This window comes from Harpegnathos saltator, unplaced genomic scaffold, assembly GCF_003227715.2.
Source record: "Harpegnathos saltator strain DR-91 unplaced genomic scaffold, Hsal_v8.6 scaffold219, whole genome shotgun sequence".
NCBI lineage: Eukaryota > Metazoa > Arthropoda > Insecta > Hymenoptera > Formicidae > Harpegnathos > Harpegnathos saltator.
Window position 1 is genome coordinate 813664 of NW_020230005.1, and position 14047 is coordinate 827710.

General features: G+C 38.1%; 4 protein-coding genes across 7 annotated transcripts; 2 read left to right on the forward strand and 2 right to left on the reverse strand.

The window, feature by feature from the left end:
- The first annotated feature begins 982 nt into the window (after positions 1-982).
- Sln (monocarboxylic acid transporter silnoon) lies at positions 983-6143 on the forward strand. The gene is made up of 7 exons (XM_011139682.3): positions 983-1965; positions 2355-2617; positions 3177-3320; positions 3479-3771; positions 3882-4549; positions 4812-5032; positions 5880-6143. The coding sequence occupies exons 1-7, from the start codon at positions 1496-1498 to the stop codon at positions 6056-6058; spliced, it is 2238 nt and encodes a 745-aa protein (XP_011137984.2). The 5' UTR covers positions 983-1495; the 3' UTR covers positions 6059-6143.
- LOC105182147 (UPF0547 protein C16orf87) lies at positions 5085-8416 on the reverse strand. Of its 4 annotated transcripts, none has more exons than XM_011139388.3 (4): positions 8128-8416; positions 7498-7686; positions 6974-7197; positions 5085-6768 (listed from the first exon to the last, which is right to left on the reverse strand). In XM_011139388.3, the coding sequence occupies exons 1-3, from the start codon at positions 8176-8178 to the stop codon at positions 7012-7014; spliced, it is 426 nt and encodes a 141-aa protein (XP_011137690.1). In that variant the 5' UTR covers positions 8179-8416; the 3' UTR covers positions 5085-6768; positions 6974-7011. The 4 variants fall into 4 exon arrangements, with proteins under 4 accessions (XP_011137690.1, XP_011137680.1, XP_011137671.1 ...); XM_011139378.3 differs by having other exon boundaries at positions 6985-7242; positions 8128-8410; XM_011139369.3 differs by having other exon boundaries at positions 5085-6764; positions 6974-7242; positions 8128-8409.
- Positions 8417-8649: 233 nt separating this feature from the next.
- On the reverse strand, positions 8650-10291 carry LOC105182167 (40S ribosomal protein S15Aa). Its single transcript, XM_011139401.3, has 4 exons — positions 10103-10291; positions 9522-9656; positions 9072-9237; positions 8650-8836 (listed from the first exon to the last, which is right to left on the reverse strand). Exons 1-4 carry the CDS (start codon positions 10224-10226, stop codon positions 8743-8745), a joined length of 519 nt encoding a protein of 172 aa, XP_011137703.3. The 5' UTR covers positions 10227-10291; the 3' UTR covers positions 8650-8742.
- A 270-nt stretch (positions 10292-10561) lies between these two features.
- eIF2Bgamma (eukaryotic translation initiation factor 2B subunit gamma) lies at positions 10562-12830 on the forward strand. The gene is made up of 5 exons (XM_011139413.2): positions 10562-10667; positions 11059-11750; positions 11823-12129; positions 12291-12523; positions 12591-12830. Exons 2-5 carry the CDS (start codon positions 11074-11076, stop codon positions 12745-12747), a joined length of 1374 nt encoding a protein of 457 aa, XP_011137715.1. The 5' UTR covers positions 10562-10667; positions 11059-11073; the 3' UTR covers positions 12748-12830.
- The last annotated feature ends 1217 nt before the right edge of the window (positions 12831-14047 follow it).

Sequence of the window (14047 nt, forward strand, 5' to 3'; positions counted from 1 at the left end):
TGCAAACAAAAAATTTGTTCATCGATACAAGCTCAAAATTTCTTATGCGAGAACTTGCTAAAAAGAGCGAGTGTTGTCGTTCTCATGTTGAAAGAAGCAGCATCGAATTAGTGGAATGGATAACGCGGCAGCAAGTTTCGTTTGATAATCGATATAGTTGCGCTAATGATCGCAATCACCGAACCGACGGAGCATTATAATTCGTTCGATCAAATATTCGTCCGAGAAAGTTTCGATCGTCGAAGCGAAGGAGACTTCCTAGACACATCGAAGTTTGCCTAATTGCCGATACTCTTCTATATATATGCAAAGTACACCGCTTCAGGATAGTGACTCATCTCCCTCTTTCCCTCATTAGAAAGCTTTGCGTCTCCTCACGTACACGTTACGCTATATTGAAATAGCATAAATCTATATTCTGCCCGAAGTTGCTCGCTCTTTCGATCGTAATCGAGACTTGTCCGATTACTGCGACTACTTTGTCTAATTATAGTACTAATTGCTAATTATTCCGAGCAAAGCGACACGCGCGGTTTTTCATTCTGACAAAAGACTTTGCATTTTCACGCAGTTGTAACGCAACGTTTGTTTATCGGAACAATTTGTTTGTTCAGTGCGGCCAATACTGCCAACACTCTGTTGCAAAGCACTTCGGGCATAGTGACATCATCAAGATTATTCTTATTTCTAAAAATTCGTTCGTATTTTTCCTCCATTTTTTTTTTTACGGGTACATCCGTCCCATGATGTTAAGCGGCGAATTCCGATCGGCGAATCGTCGGTTTTATCCGAAAGTTTCGCTCTCTTTCTTTTTCCACCCTTGGTGCGTTCGCGTGTGCGGTCTTCACGTGGCACGGGTGATTTCCGCGAAGATGGCCCTGCGCGTCACCACTGCTAGCGACGATGTATCGATCCCTCCGTGAATTTCCACGTAGTGGCAACCCTCGATGACTGCGTGCGCACCCTTCCTCGCGATATTTACCGAGAGGAGAGCTTACGCGACCGTCGCTCTCGAGTGCCAGCGAGATATCTTGGTGTTGTACATGAGGATACTGATTGTCCAGCTGCGATATTTCCGATCTCGATTCTCCGCGTCCAAGCACGTTAAGCCACCGAAGCCTTCAAGGTGCTCGCGCTACACGAGAAGTGGACGAAGAACGTGGAAGAAGGACGACGGCAACCGCGAGGGTTGCATGATTCCGAAGACCGTAACGTCAGCAGGACGGCTAGACCTTATTATTATTCCAACAAAAGTGGATCCATTCTCCATCAAGCGGAGAAGGGAAGAGGCAGGCGAAGCGGGTGGGCACCAGGTGGTAGCAAGTTGAGATTGAGAGACCGAGTGAGGTAACTCGAGGAGCCGTTAAACCAGAGAGAGCTGTAGAAGAAGAAGTAAAACCTCGAACGAATCAAGTAAATAACATAATCCAATGCATTACGGTCCCCACGGTGCCACCGAGGAAGTCGCCGCCGTCGCAGCCGCCGAGGAAAAGATATGTCGTTACCGCGGGAATGGAGCTTCCAGGATACGGCACAGTGCCGACCGTATCCGGGGCACGGCGGCTCGTCGTTGGCCGAGGTGCGCGACGTCGACGTCGACGTCGACCTCGGCGTCGATCGCACGGCCACCGCGGCAGTGTCGTCGTCGCAGGAGATGGTCGTCGGCGGTGGCGTCGCCGCCATCATCGACGAGAACATGAATCAGCCGGCTAACCAGCTGGGCTCGCTCTTCTCCATCCACTCGGCGCCGGTGTTCGACCTGAGCGGCGGCGCAATCGCCGGAGCACCGTCGCCGAAGCGGCCGGCTTCGCTCGCGGTGCAAACGACAGCGACGTCGACGCCGATCGTGCCGCCGCATCTGCAGAGTCCGGAGGGTACCGTCAACGATGACGATGACAACGACAACCTGCTGACGATATCCAGCCTCACTGCTCGCCCGCTCATCGCGAAATCGCGAGAGCTCAGGTCGGTGACTTGACTGTGATATATACCGGGTGTGCTATGACGTCAATCTCGTTCGTTTCACCAGCTCCGCTGTCGTGAAGATCGAGCTTCACCAGTTCACCTTCGCCTCATTAGTTGTGTCGTGAAGAACGCGCGTGCCGTTAATTAAAGGGACAGCTTTCTGGAAACGATCGTGAAGAGATATTATTTTTTTCTTCGGCGATGTTAATAATAAGAGATTATAAAGAAAACAAAAAGAAAAAAAGAAAAAACGAAAATTGCGCGGGTTGAGTTCCCCTTTAGCTTTTAATTATAGCCTTCGCTTATTAACAGCTGATCATCGTGATTGGTTTTGTATCTGTAATTGATCTGTGATTGATCGCATGCTCGAATAAAGACCTCCATCACAGGTCCGCCAGATGTACGGCCCCGAAGAGAAAAAAGTCCCAGAGGAGCGACATCAGGAAACCGCGAAACACCACGTACGTGCCGTTGGACGGCGGTTACGGCTGGGTGGTCGTGTTCGGCGCCTTCTTCGTGCAGTTCTGGGTTGCTGGTCTGGTCAAGTCCTACGGCGTGCTCTACGTCGAGGTCATGGAGACCTTCAAGGACTCGTCCGCCTCGGTCGCGTCTTGGATACCAGCGATTCTGACGTGCCTATGTCTGGCGCTCGGTGAGTCGTCAATAGCGATTTTCCGGTAGCCTTCGAATGTTCTCGCTTTGGACTCGTGAGTCTCTATTGAACTCGCTCGAACTGTTCCGTTTCCATGACCTTCACTCGAGGGTGAAAGTTGCCGGCGCGACGCTCGTGAGAAATCTACTTTATTTTAATCGATGCGCGAAGACGCGTATCGCTTCTACCACTTCGACCACTGTTTCTCTTTCTCCTTTCCTAAATAAAACACGAAGCGTAAATACAAGAGAGAAGTGGTTAAGCAAGAAGAATTGGAAATCGCTCTAAATGGAGGTCTAAAGATGCGAAAGTGCGGCGTAGAACTTTAACAATTTTGCGATCTCGGGGTCTCGGTTAGAAAGGTACTTGATAAGTACAGAATGGGATATCTGCCAAAACCTGCGGCAACCGCTTTCGATTATTCAGTTATTGCTACAGGGCAAAATCGACTGCGAATCCCGAGTTGTCGAGGTCTACAAACGAGAGATAACGTAATGAAATGTTCATGTTAATCTACCATTTTATCGGGTCGCGCTAACGATCGATGTCCCGTCCGCAGCTCCGGTGACGAGTATGCTCTGCCAGAAGTACAGCTGTCGGACGGTGGTTTTCGTGGGAGGACTTTTCTGCGCTCTAGGACTTACAACTAGTTACTTCGCCACGCGACTGATACACCTCTTTTTTACATTTGGCGTGCTGACAGGTTCGTGAGCAACTACGTTCGCCTTCAACTACTTGTTGTTTCCTGTCGATCATACATTTTGCATGTTGTCGGGACATCTCACGTTACATCGATTGATTTTAATTTTTGTCATTGAAAGATATGAAAAATAAAAAAAGAGTACTACTCTTCTCCGGCAGGTATCGGTGGCGGTTTGTCCACGACGCCGGGTATAATTCTGGTGTCGCAATACTTCGACAAGCATCGCGCCTTGGCGAACGGGATCTGCGTGTCTGGCACCGCCGCTGGTAGCTTCGTGTTCCCGCTCCTCATCGAGCTGCTGGTGAAGAACTTTGGTTTTCACGGCACGATCCTACTGTTGGGCGGCTGCATGTTGCACGTGTGCGTGAGCGCGACGCTGTACCGGCCGTTGGACGACAATTACGCGCCCGACGAGGAGCAGATCCAGCAGAGGGAAGAGAAGGAGGAGCAGGTAGAGTCGGGCTGTTCTTTAAACGCTAATTTCACTAACCCCGAGTAAAGCTCGACAGACTTGCGACTTGAAAATTCATCGATCATCTTCGTTTTCATGATTGGGACAAGTCAAAGCAGCAGAAGCTGGACCTGCTGTTCGCCAATGACCCGACCACTCGGCATAATATGCTAAACGAGCTGTTTCATCAAAACGGTGGCGGTGTGGTGGCAGTCGAGCTGACCGACAGTGACGAGGAAAAGGATGTGATGGGCGAAGGTTTACGCATGAAGCCCATCTCCAAGATCCGCAGCTCCAGCATCCTGCATAGCGTTGAGGACTTATCGACGGACTCCACGTGCGTCTACAAAGCCGCTCGGTCGTCCTTGAGATCTTTGAGATCATCAGCAACAGCGGTGGGTGCACCGGAACAGCAGCCGCCACCGCCGCCGCCTCCATCACCGCCCCCACCGGCGTCGTCGTCGTCGTTGACGCGAACAGCGTCGTCCATTGATGCGTCCAAAGTCACCCTGATGCAGCGGCTGACGCGCTACATCGATCTGTCGCTGTTGAAGAATCCGCAGTTCATCATGATGTGTTTCTCCGTCAGTCTCATGTCCACCGGCAGTCCGTACATGCTGTATTACCTGCCGGCGTATGTGCATGCCGCCGGCTACACCAAGTCGGAGGCGGGCTACTTAGTAGCCATCTCCGCCGTCCTCGACCTGTGCGGCAGACTCGGTCTTGGCTGGCTGTCCGATCTCAAGCTGTTCGACCGGCGGAAAGGATACATCGGCAGGTGAACACGATTCTGTCCGTGTATGCGTCCTATAATTATAAACAAATCAGATACATCAGATATAATTGCTAAAGATTGCATTTAGTGCGAGAGATATCACTTAAAATGTTACTTGATTACTTCTGTCGATATTCTCGTCAAGGTAACATCGAGGAGCCCAAATTGGCCGGCCAAGACTTAGCTGATGATGACTTTGCGCTTATTGATTCTTACGTTCATTGATTGATGACATATGAATCCTGTTTCATGTTGCTGAGAACAGCGTGGTTGGTGCCGGTGTGGCGGTCCTGGCGATCCCGATGGCTCATTCCTTTTATGTGCTGGCGTGTTCCGTTGGCATGTACGGACTGTGCTTGGGTTGTTGGTTCCTCCTAGTTCCCGTCCTGCTCGCCGACCAATACGGAACAGACAAGATATCGTCCAGTTATGGTCTCGTGAGGATGTTCCAAAGCGTCGGCGCGATCTCTATTCCACCTCTCGCAGGTACTCGTTCTCTTAATTCTAGACAGCAGAGCGCAGTTCACGATTATGTGTGTGTGATGTCAACAATATATTGTTTCCTTTTTTGCACAGATATTTTTACAAAATTACGATTACAATATGTTATGTTTCTGACAAAGATCACACGTATAAATATTTTCATACTTATATATATATATATATAAAAAGAGTTGCCTTTGCTAATGTACAACGCGCTTGAAATGCATCTTTCTTGTTACTTTGCTATCCAAGATCCCGACTTAAATATAAATATACAGCGCATATACAGTAGCATATGGCTTTTACTGTATAATATAAGAAAGAAAGATACGATCTCTCGCTTCTGACGTCATGATCCGTTATGGCTTTAGCGACGGGTCAGGAGCCTTAACATTGTAACACGATAGATAATAGAAAAACGTGCACTGTACGGCTTTCCGCAAAGAGCAACTCATGCACATTATATAAGTTTATGTTGTACATAGCTGGAGAAGGCTGACACTTCATCGCGTTATCAAGCGTACAGGGAAACGAGGGTACACGTCGTAGCTTTGTTATTAATAAATCGCACCTTATAGCGCTACGAAGCCACGTCTTTTCTCAAGTATAGCAGATGTGAATTCTGAATTTTCAATATAGTTTACATTCAAATTGGAGAATGTGTCGATATGAGTCTATATGATTTCTTATAAATTATATAATTGTATTCGCATATACAAGAACGTTTCAGAAATTGTTTCTCATTGTATTATTTTTACGTATCTTGCAATCAATATTTATCTATTCTACTGATCAATATCTATCTATTCTACTGATCGTGTAATAACGCAATAATATATATACATTTCAGGTTATTTGCGCGACGTAACCGGAAGTTACACCGTGTGTTTCCTGTGTATGGGCACGTGTATGGTCATAGGAGGTCTGCCTATGTTGTTGGTCTTCAACGAGGCATCAAACTCGACAACAAAGCTGCCCGTAAACGCTGAGAATAACAATCGTCAGAGGGACACTACCATGAAAGAGTAAATTATTTTGAAAATGTGATCGTTAACGAAGAGTGATATAATCTAATGTGTAATAGGAAGATAATAAATCACAACAGTTGTCACAAAACGCCACAAGCGCTTACTAAACTTTCCCAAGATCGATTGTTATCTCTTGAACCGTGATACAATTCCTTCACTTTCAAATAATTAAATATAAGTTGTAAATTATATTTATAACTATTTAGTTAAATATAATAAAAATATAGGAAGTAAAACATTCCAACAAACCTTTTCTTTAGAATTATATATTTGCTTATAAAAAGTTCTCAAATTAAACAGACATTAACTTCTTTATAAAAAATAGTGTATGTAATTTGAGGAATGTTTTACATAAAAAAAACTATTAATTCAAATTACTAATAATTTTATACGCAATATTGGAAATAGCTCGTTTACTTTAATTAGTGAGATTTTCTTTTATATCACATAAATTCGATTAAACGTCAACTAATAAAAAAAATGCATTTAAAATTTTAATTTATAACTGATAATATACTAATATAATCAAATAATGATTTATATGACGAACTATGTATAGAATAGTAACTTTCTTAAATGCATTTCTTTTAAAACAGTCTTCTTAGCCAGTCATCGCCTCAACTACTCATTACAATATTCAGAAACTCCTTGAATGTGTAAAATCAACTCTAAACACTGATTCATCATTTATTTTCTTGCACGTAATTCTTCCTGAAACATATCAAATACTTATAAAATCAAATTAAAGAATTGACTTCACATTTACTCTTTTATACATACTATTCTTCATATAACATAGACATGACATATATCATGCATTGTATGCTATTTACATATGTACAAATTCTGGTTGCTAACGTAATCTTTAACATATATCTGAAAACTTTTAGAAAATATAAATAAAATTAATATGTACAAAATATAAACCGTCCAAGAGATGTGTATATCCATGTTTCACGTAGGTTTCCAAGCTACCACTTTCATCTTGTTATTCAACTCTTGTAATATGAGTGAACATGTAAGCTGCTTCTCCGGTGATAGCCCATTAATGCCTTCCATCTCATCATCGTCATCACCTATACCATTGCTACTGCCATTCTTGCCCTTTCCCTTTCCTTTCCGTTTTTTCTTCTTGTTCAACTGTCGACAATCAATATCATTTGCAACATCTGTAGTCCTCCTGATCTAAGATAACAGAACAGCAAACTTTTAAATATATAATACGTAAAATATTTTATCCTATATTATTTTATATTTTGCAGAGTTGTATTTCTTAAATGAATTTTTAGAAAAGAAGAAACAGTATCGCAACCTACTAAAATTATATATTGAAGTTAATATAAAAAGTAACATATAATTTTGCTTATATTTTGCTTTCTAAAGTTTGTTTTTAAAGTTTTCTAAAATTGGTCTTTTAAAATGAAATATTGAGTATGTTACTTTGGCACTTTTTTTTGTCTGCTTATCATACTCCAAAGCATCATAATAATTTGGTTTCTCGCGTTTAATTCGATTTGTTCGCCTTGTCTTCATTACACCACTATCAGGACTAGGTGGACTTTTTATGGAATTGCGTCTTGCATTAAAGAAGGAATGTCCACAAGGACAAGCTTTACAGGCAACAGGTACCTTATAAAAAGATTAATAAAATTTATTATTAATATATATTTTAATTTAGAGTACATACATTATGCAATAAAATAATAAAATGACTCATATATTAATACAAATTCTTTCACAGACATAATTTGAAACTATTAATATTGGACATTTGTTCTTCAAACTGCTAGAATTTCACAATTTATTTTACTTTCACATACACACAGAATTTCATACATCTTTTTCATAATATTCTTTAATTTTTGTGGTTCTCCATTTTTAAAAATATTTATATCTCAAATATATACACCAAAAATATGTAAAGGTTAATTTTATGCAATAAATATATTTATTCATGAAGTTTAGGCATTGTGGCATATAAATAGCACATAATTTTATATGCATATGAATCATTCAAATGCATAAATAAGTGTAAATATGTACAAAATGTGACGAGATGTATTTAAATACCTGCTGCTCACACTTAGGACAACCTTTGCTAATTGTTTTGGTCTTTGCCATGTTAAAAGTAGTCGTATTTCAATAATACAAAATTATTTATAACTGTTTTCGATTTGAAGATAAAAGATGTGACATATCACAGTAGACATATTAGAAAACGATTATTTGGCTTGTTTCGATGCATACTCAGCGCCACCAACTAGGTTAACACGTGCTGCACTCTAATAGAACATATTCCCTTAGGTACTGTCTTGACAATAGAGAACACTTTCTTTGTTTTGATTACTTAGGCTACGTTCCGATATTCATTGCCAGCACTGAAAATCTATAGTATATGTGGCATAAACTATATATTTTCACTACTGGCAGTGAATATTAGGCCGCAGCTGTAAGAAAAAAGGAAAAATGTATTTGTTTCTTTCTCAGCCATATTTTCTCCCACTATATTGTCCTTTTTCAAAACATTATAACTAAAATATCTAATTTCCAAAAATTTTGTCACAATCTATGTCATAGAAACAATCTATTCTTTAAACTATGATATTCAAATAGGTTATTCAAAGAAATATACAATAGTATTACATACATTTTTTCGTAATATCTTTATTTAATTAAATAAAAAAATTAGAAGAAAAATCCAAGTATTTTTCCTCCCAGGTGCTTCCTCCTGGCTTCTTCATGGTCCATGATCCCTCCACTGGTGGTCAATACGACAAAGCTGAAAATTAAATGTCATGAACATCTTACAAAAATATATACATTAAAATAATGCATAGCAAGTTACAATCAAAAATTACAATAACAGACTTTATGATAAGCTGTTTCTCTCTCTCTCTCTCTCTCTCTCTCTCTCTCTCTCTCTCTCTCTCTCTCTCTCTCTCTCTCTCTCTCTCATAAATATATGAAAGTTTACTTCATTTTTTTTCTTATTATATGATAAATACTTATTATACCCAAATTGTCGAGAAGGAAGGAGATTGTTGGTCCATTTCTCAATGTCATTGATGGGTACATCAAATCTAGGTGAAATAACACCACATTTGTTCAACCTTCCAGTAAGATTCACCACTACTTTTCCACTACGGTGATCATCGACAATTTCAAATTCTCCAATGTAACCTAAATATGACAAAAATATTTTCTTGAAATATCATAAACTACTTCAAGAATCTTAAAAGATCATTAGTTTAACATAAATAAAAATTGATCTTTTAAGTAAATTTTAGAAAATTTTTAAGAGGATTTAAAAGATTTAATCAAAACATTTAATATTAAAATCATTAGGAGATAATATAAAACAAAGATAAGACCTTGATAAGAACAGTATACAGGTTAGAGAAAATATAATTGATTTAGAATATTTTACATATCATATTAAACAAGTTACTATGTTTCATACTTACCATGTTTCATCATGACAGTGAGGAATTTAACAATTACTTTTGAGCAGGGTCTCAACAACACCTGACGTTTGCCACGTTTCTCAGCATTGTTAATAGACTTCAGGGCATCACTTAAAACATTCATACGCACCATGGCTGAAATTAAGTTCATAAATATCATGCTCATGTATTTATACCCATAATTGAGGTGTTACTTTATTATTTTACAAAGATTATAATTTCTGGGAAATGTTGCAGATACTAATAAACTTATATATCCAATAAGCTTCCCTATAGTAAATGCTAACCTAACTTTCAATAAAGCTAGTAAATATATAATTACATTTTATATTACATAAAATATAAATCCAACAACTATACTAATATAAATGTTATATTTGTTTATGAAAAATATTTTTTATATTATTAAAATAAAACCACAATTCAGGTGATAGAAAGCGCGTACTGGTTGCTTCACACGTAAATATCTCACAAGAATTTTGTGCTAATAATAAAATATAACTGCTTGAATACGCAAAGAAACTTAAGACATTGTTTATACCATCAATAAAAATTTGATGGTTATTATGAGAAAAGATTACCTGCGATTTCTAATTTGTTTACTCCAGTACCAGCACGCTTGAACCACTCAACATGAGAAAGGACGACATAGAAAAGGGAACCAGAGAATTTGTCAGTGCTGCTAACTTCATAAAACGCCACCATACAGCCGAAAACTGTTCTCCCTAGGCGCACTTCGTTGTACCGAGAGAGAAACCTGAGAGGAGCGGCCACCGGGCCGATTACGCTGGGACGCTTTTTCTGCCGAATTTCGTCGCATCCCCTGAGAAAATATGGAAGAAAATGAGAAAAAAAAGTACAACAGCATTCTACACTCAAAATGAAATAAACGACACTACGGCCGTTTTCCAACAAAAAACACTGTATTAAATAAAAATACTTTATTGGCTAGTTGTTATCTAAAATATTTTAGATAATATGCAGCCAATAAAACACTTTTGTACAATACTTTTTAGCTGAAAAACGCACTACGCCTCTACGTCTCTTTCTAGAAAGCAACCAATAACCTCTTCTCAAACAGCACATTGTAGTCAGTTGTCATCTGTAAATGTGATTGAAATTTGAACTTTTGTGAAATATTTGTTGGTAAGAAAATATTAAATTTATAATTTTTTGAAGAACTTAATTATGTAACTTTACTTTTGCCTTGCTAATTATATTGTTCTTTGTACATGACGATAATATCAGATGATATGACAGTACAAATGATATTTCATATGTTATGATTGTTTACACTCACACAGAATCAAATTATAAAGTATATAATTGAATATTTTTATTTGATTTTTGATATTTAGAATGCAATTCTAGAAGTAAAAATATTCTTAATAATACAACTCAATTAATACTAAATTAATGAATAATTAAAAATAATCTTATTTTAGGAATGAAAGATTCATTATATAATATAATTTCGCTATATTAAAGATATTTTTATCAAATTCTATGTTTTGAACATTGTTTTATTTTATCGTAGATTATAAAAATACAAATGGGTTACAACATTGAATTTCAAGCTATTGTGCTTGCGGGAGGAAAAGGTTCTCGTATGACAGAACTTACAGCAGGTCAACCCAAATGTCTGCTCCCAATTGGAAATAGTCCAATGATTTGGTATCCATTGCAAGTTCTTGAACGTTTTGGATTTAAGGAAGCAATTGTTATTGTCTCTGAAACAATAAAATCTGACGTATTATCATCATTAGACAAATTAGGTCTAAAAATCAAATTGGATATTATAGGAATTCCAGGAGCTGAAGATCTTGGTACAGCTGATGCCATTAGACACATTCATGAAAAGATATACACAGATTTTGTAGTGATATCTTGTGATTTGATCACAGATATTGATCTATCAGATATTATAAATTTATATAGAATGCATAAAGCTAGTATAACTGCTTTGATGTTACCTACTCCAAGCATACCAGATAATTTTATAACTCCAGGCCCAAAAAATAAACAAAAACCAGAAACAGATCTGATTTGTATTGATGATGATACAAATCGGTTAATTTTACTGGCTTCTGCTTCTGACTTTGAAGAAACCATTAGTTTTTCACAGAAACTTCTTAGAAGAGGTAGTAAATATACTGTTTATTCTAAGCTATTAGATGCCCATTTATATATTATTAGTAAATGGGTGTTGGACTTCTTAGTATTTAATAAGTAAGTTATTTTATCGTTAAAATAAAAAAGAAACTAAATTAAAGCTTAATTATACATAAAAATATATTGCAGGACTTTTAGCACATTGAAAGGTGAATTATTGCCTTACGTAATTAGTAAGCAGTTATTAAAGCCTAAATCTATAGATGACAAAAATACTTCCATGGTACAAGTGGATTTAAAGCAAGATATCTTCCGTTTTGTATCAAAGAAACTTTTAGATAACACAATAAGTAAAAGGTCAGCTTTCAATGATCATAATACAGATTTGGAAGAAGCATATTATGGAGACATAATAAGATGTTATGCTTATGTGTCAAACAAGAGAAATGGCCTTAGAGCAAACACTGTGCAAATGTATCATCTTGCCAATACTAAGGTAGAGTAATGTATCTATTACATATAGTTCCTATATTATAATACAAAAAAAGTTCCTAATGCAAAAAAAGCTATGTATATATATTTTTTTAATTTAATTTTTTATATAAGCATTTATTAAAAGTGATTATAATATAGAACAAAAAAGAATATTTTACACAGGTACTAGAATGGTGGAATAATGAAAATAATAGCCAGTTGCTGCCTTTGTCAAATATTTCAAGCACAGCAATTGTACATAGTACACAAATGCAGGAATGTCGTATAGATAATAATTCGCAAATCCATGAGAAAACATCGTTAAAACATAGTTATATTGGGCCTAATAGCGTGGTGGAATCGAAAACTAGAATATCCCAAAGTGTAATAATGGGAAATGTAACTATTAAGCAAAGGTAAGTCTGAAATAAGTGTATTGTGCTTAATATTTCATATTTATTAAATGAAAATTTATAATCGCAGGTGTGTTATCCACAACTGCATACTATGTAATGGCTGTATTATCGAGGAAGGCAGTGAATTAAAAGATTGCTTAGTTGGAGCTCAACATGTTGTGACATCTGGTAGTCAGCATTCTCTTGAAGTACTCACGAACGCCGACACACTCATAGAAATTTAATCGATTGTAATCATTATTTTTCTGATTTGTTTTTGTCAAATGTATTAAAAATATAGTGAAAATAAATCGAATCATATATGAGGGTTGCCTTTTATATTTCGGGAATAGAGAAACAAAAAAAGGAAATTAATCATCGTACATGGGTTTATTGTTTTTCAAAATATTCTCCATGAAGATCAATATACTTTTGCATGCGCTTGAACCAATTTTCGAAGCACTTTTTCCACTCCGATTGAGGTACCTCCAAAACATGCATTTTGAACGCATCAACCGCTTCTTCAGGCGTCGAAAAACGTTGACCTCGTAATTTATTTTTGATTTACGGTAATAAAAAGAAGTTATTGGGTGCCAAATCAGGGCTGTACGGCAGATGACCCATCAATTCGACTTTTTCAGTCCTAGTGGAGAATGATGCGTCTTCGGCGGTTGGTTTCCCTTATTTTTCCGAAGACTTCTGACAAACAAATGGTTGTGTACCATTCAAAATTGACCGTCCGACATTGCACTAATGGTACAGTTGCCACATGTCCGGTTTTTCCGAAAAAAACAGGCGACCATTTGCTTCGAAGTGCTTCGTGCGCGAACAACTTTTGTTAGATTTGGCTCATCTTGAAAGACCCATACAGTCGACTGCTGTTTACTTTCGGGCTCATACGCATAGATCCATGATTCGTCACCTGTTACGATATCATAGACGTGTTTTGAAGCACCGCAATCGTATTTCTTGAGCATTTCTTTCGACCAATCGACACGAGCCTTTTTTTGAGCAATTGTTAAATTATATAGGATCCAACGCGAACAAATTTTTTTGACAGCCAAATGTTCATGAAATATTGAATGTATGCTGGTCCCACTAATGCCCAAGGATGCCTCAATCTCACGATAAGTCACATGACGATCTTGTAATATCAGTTCACGCACAGCATCAATGTTTTCTGGAACAACCAATTTTGGACGACCTTCACGAAATTCATCACTAAGCGAACTACGGCCACGATTGAATTCCGTTTACCATCGATATATAGTGATTTTTGATGGTGCTTCATCGCCAAAAGTCGAATTAAGTTCATCGATGCACTGTTGTTGAGATAATCCACGTCGAAACTTGTAAAAAATAATCGTACGGAAATGTTCACGACTTAATTCCATTTCTTGGCCGACATCAATTTTTCATGTCACTGTAAACAACACAAATGGCGCATGGACATCAAAACGTTCTGAGTAAGTATACTGACAAAAAGTCGAACTTTACGTTAGGGACGTCGGTTGTCAGATGGCAACACCTGGATCGTCCATTCCC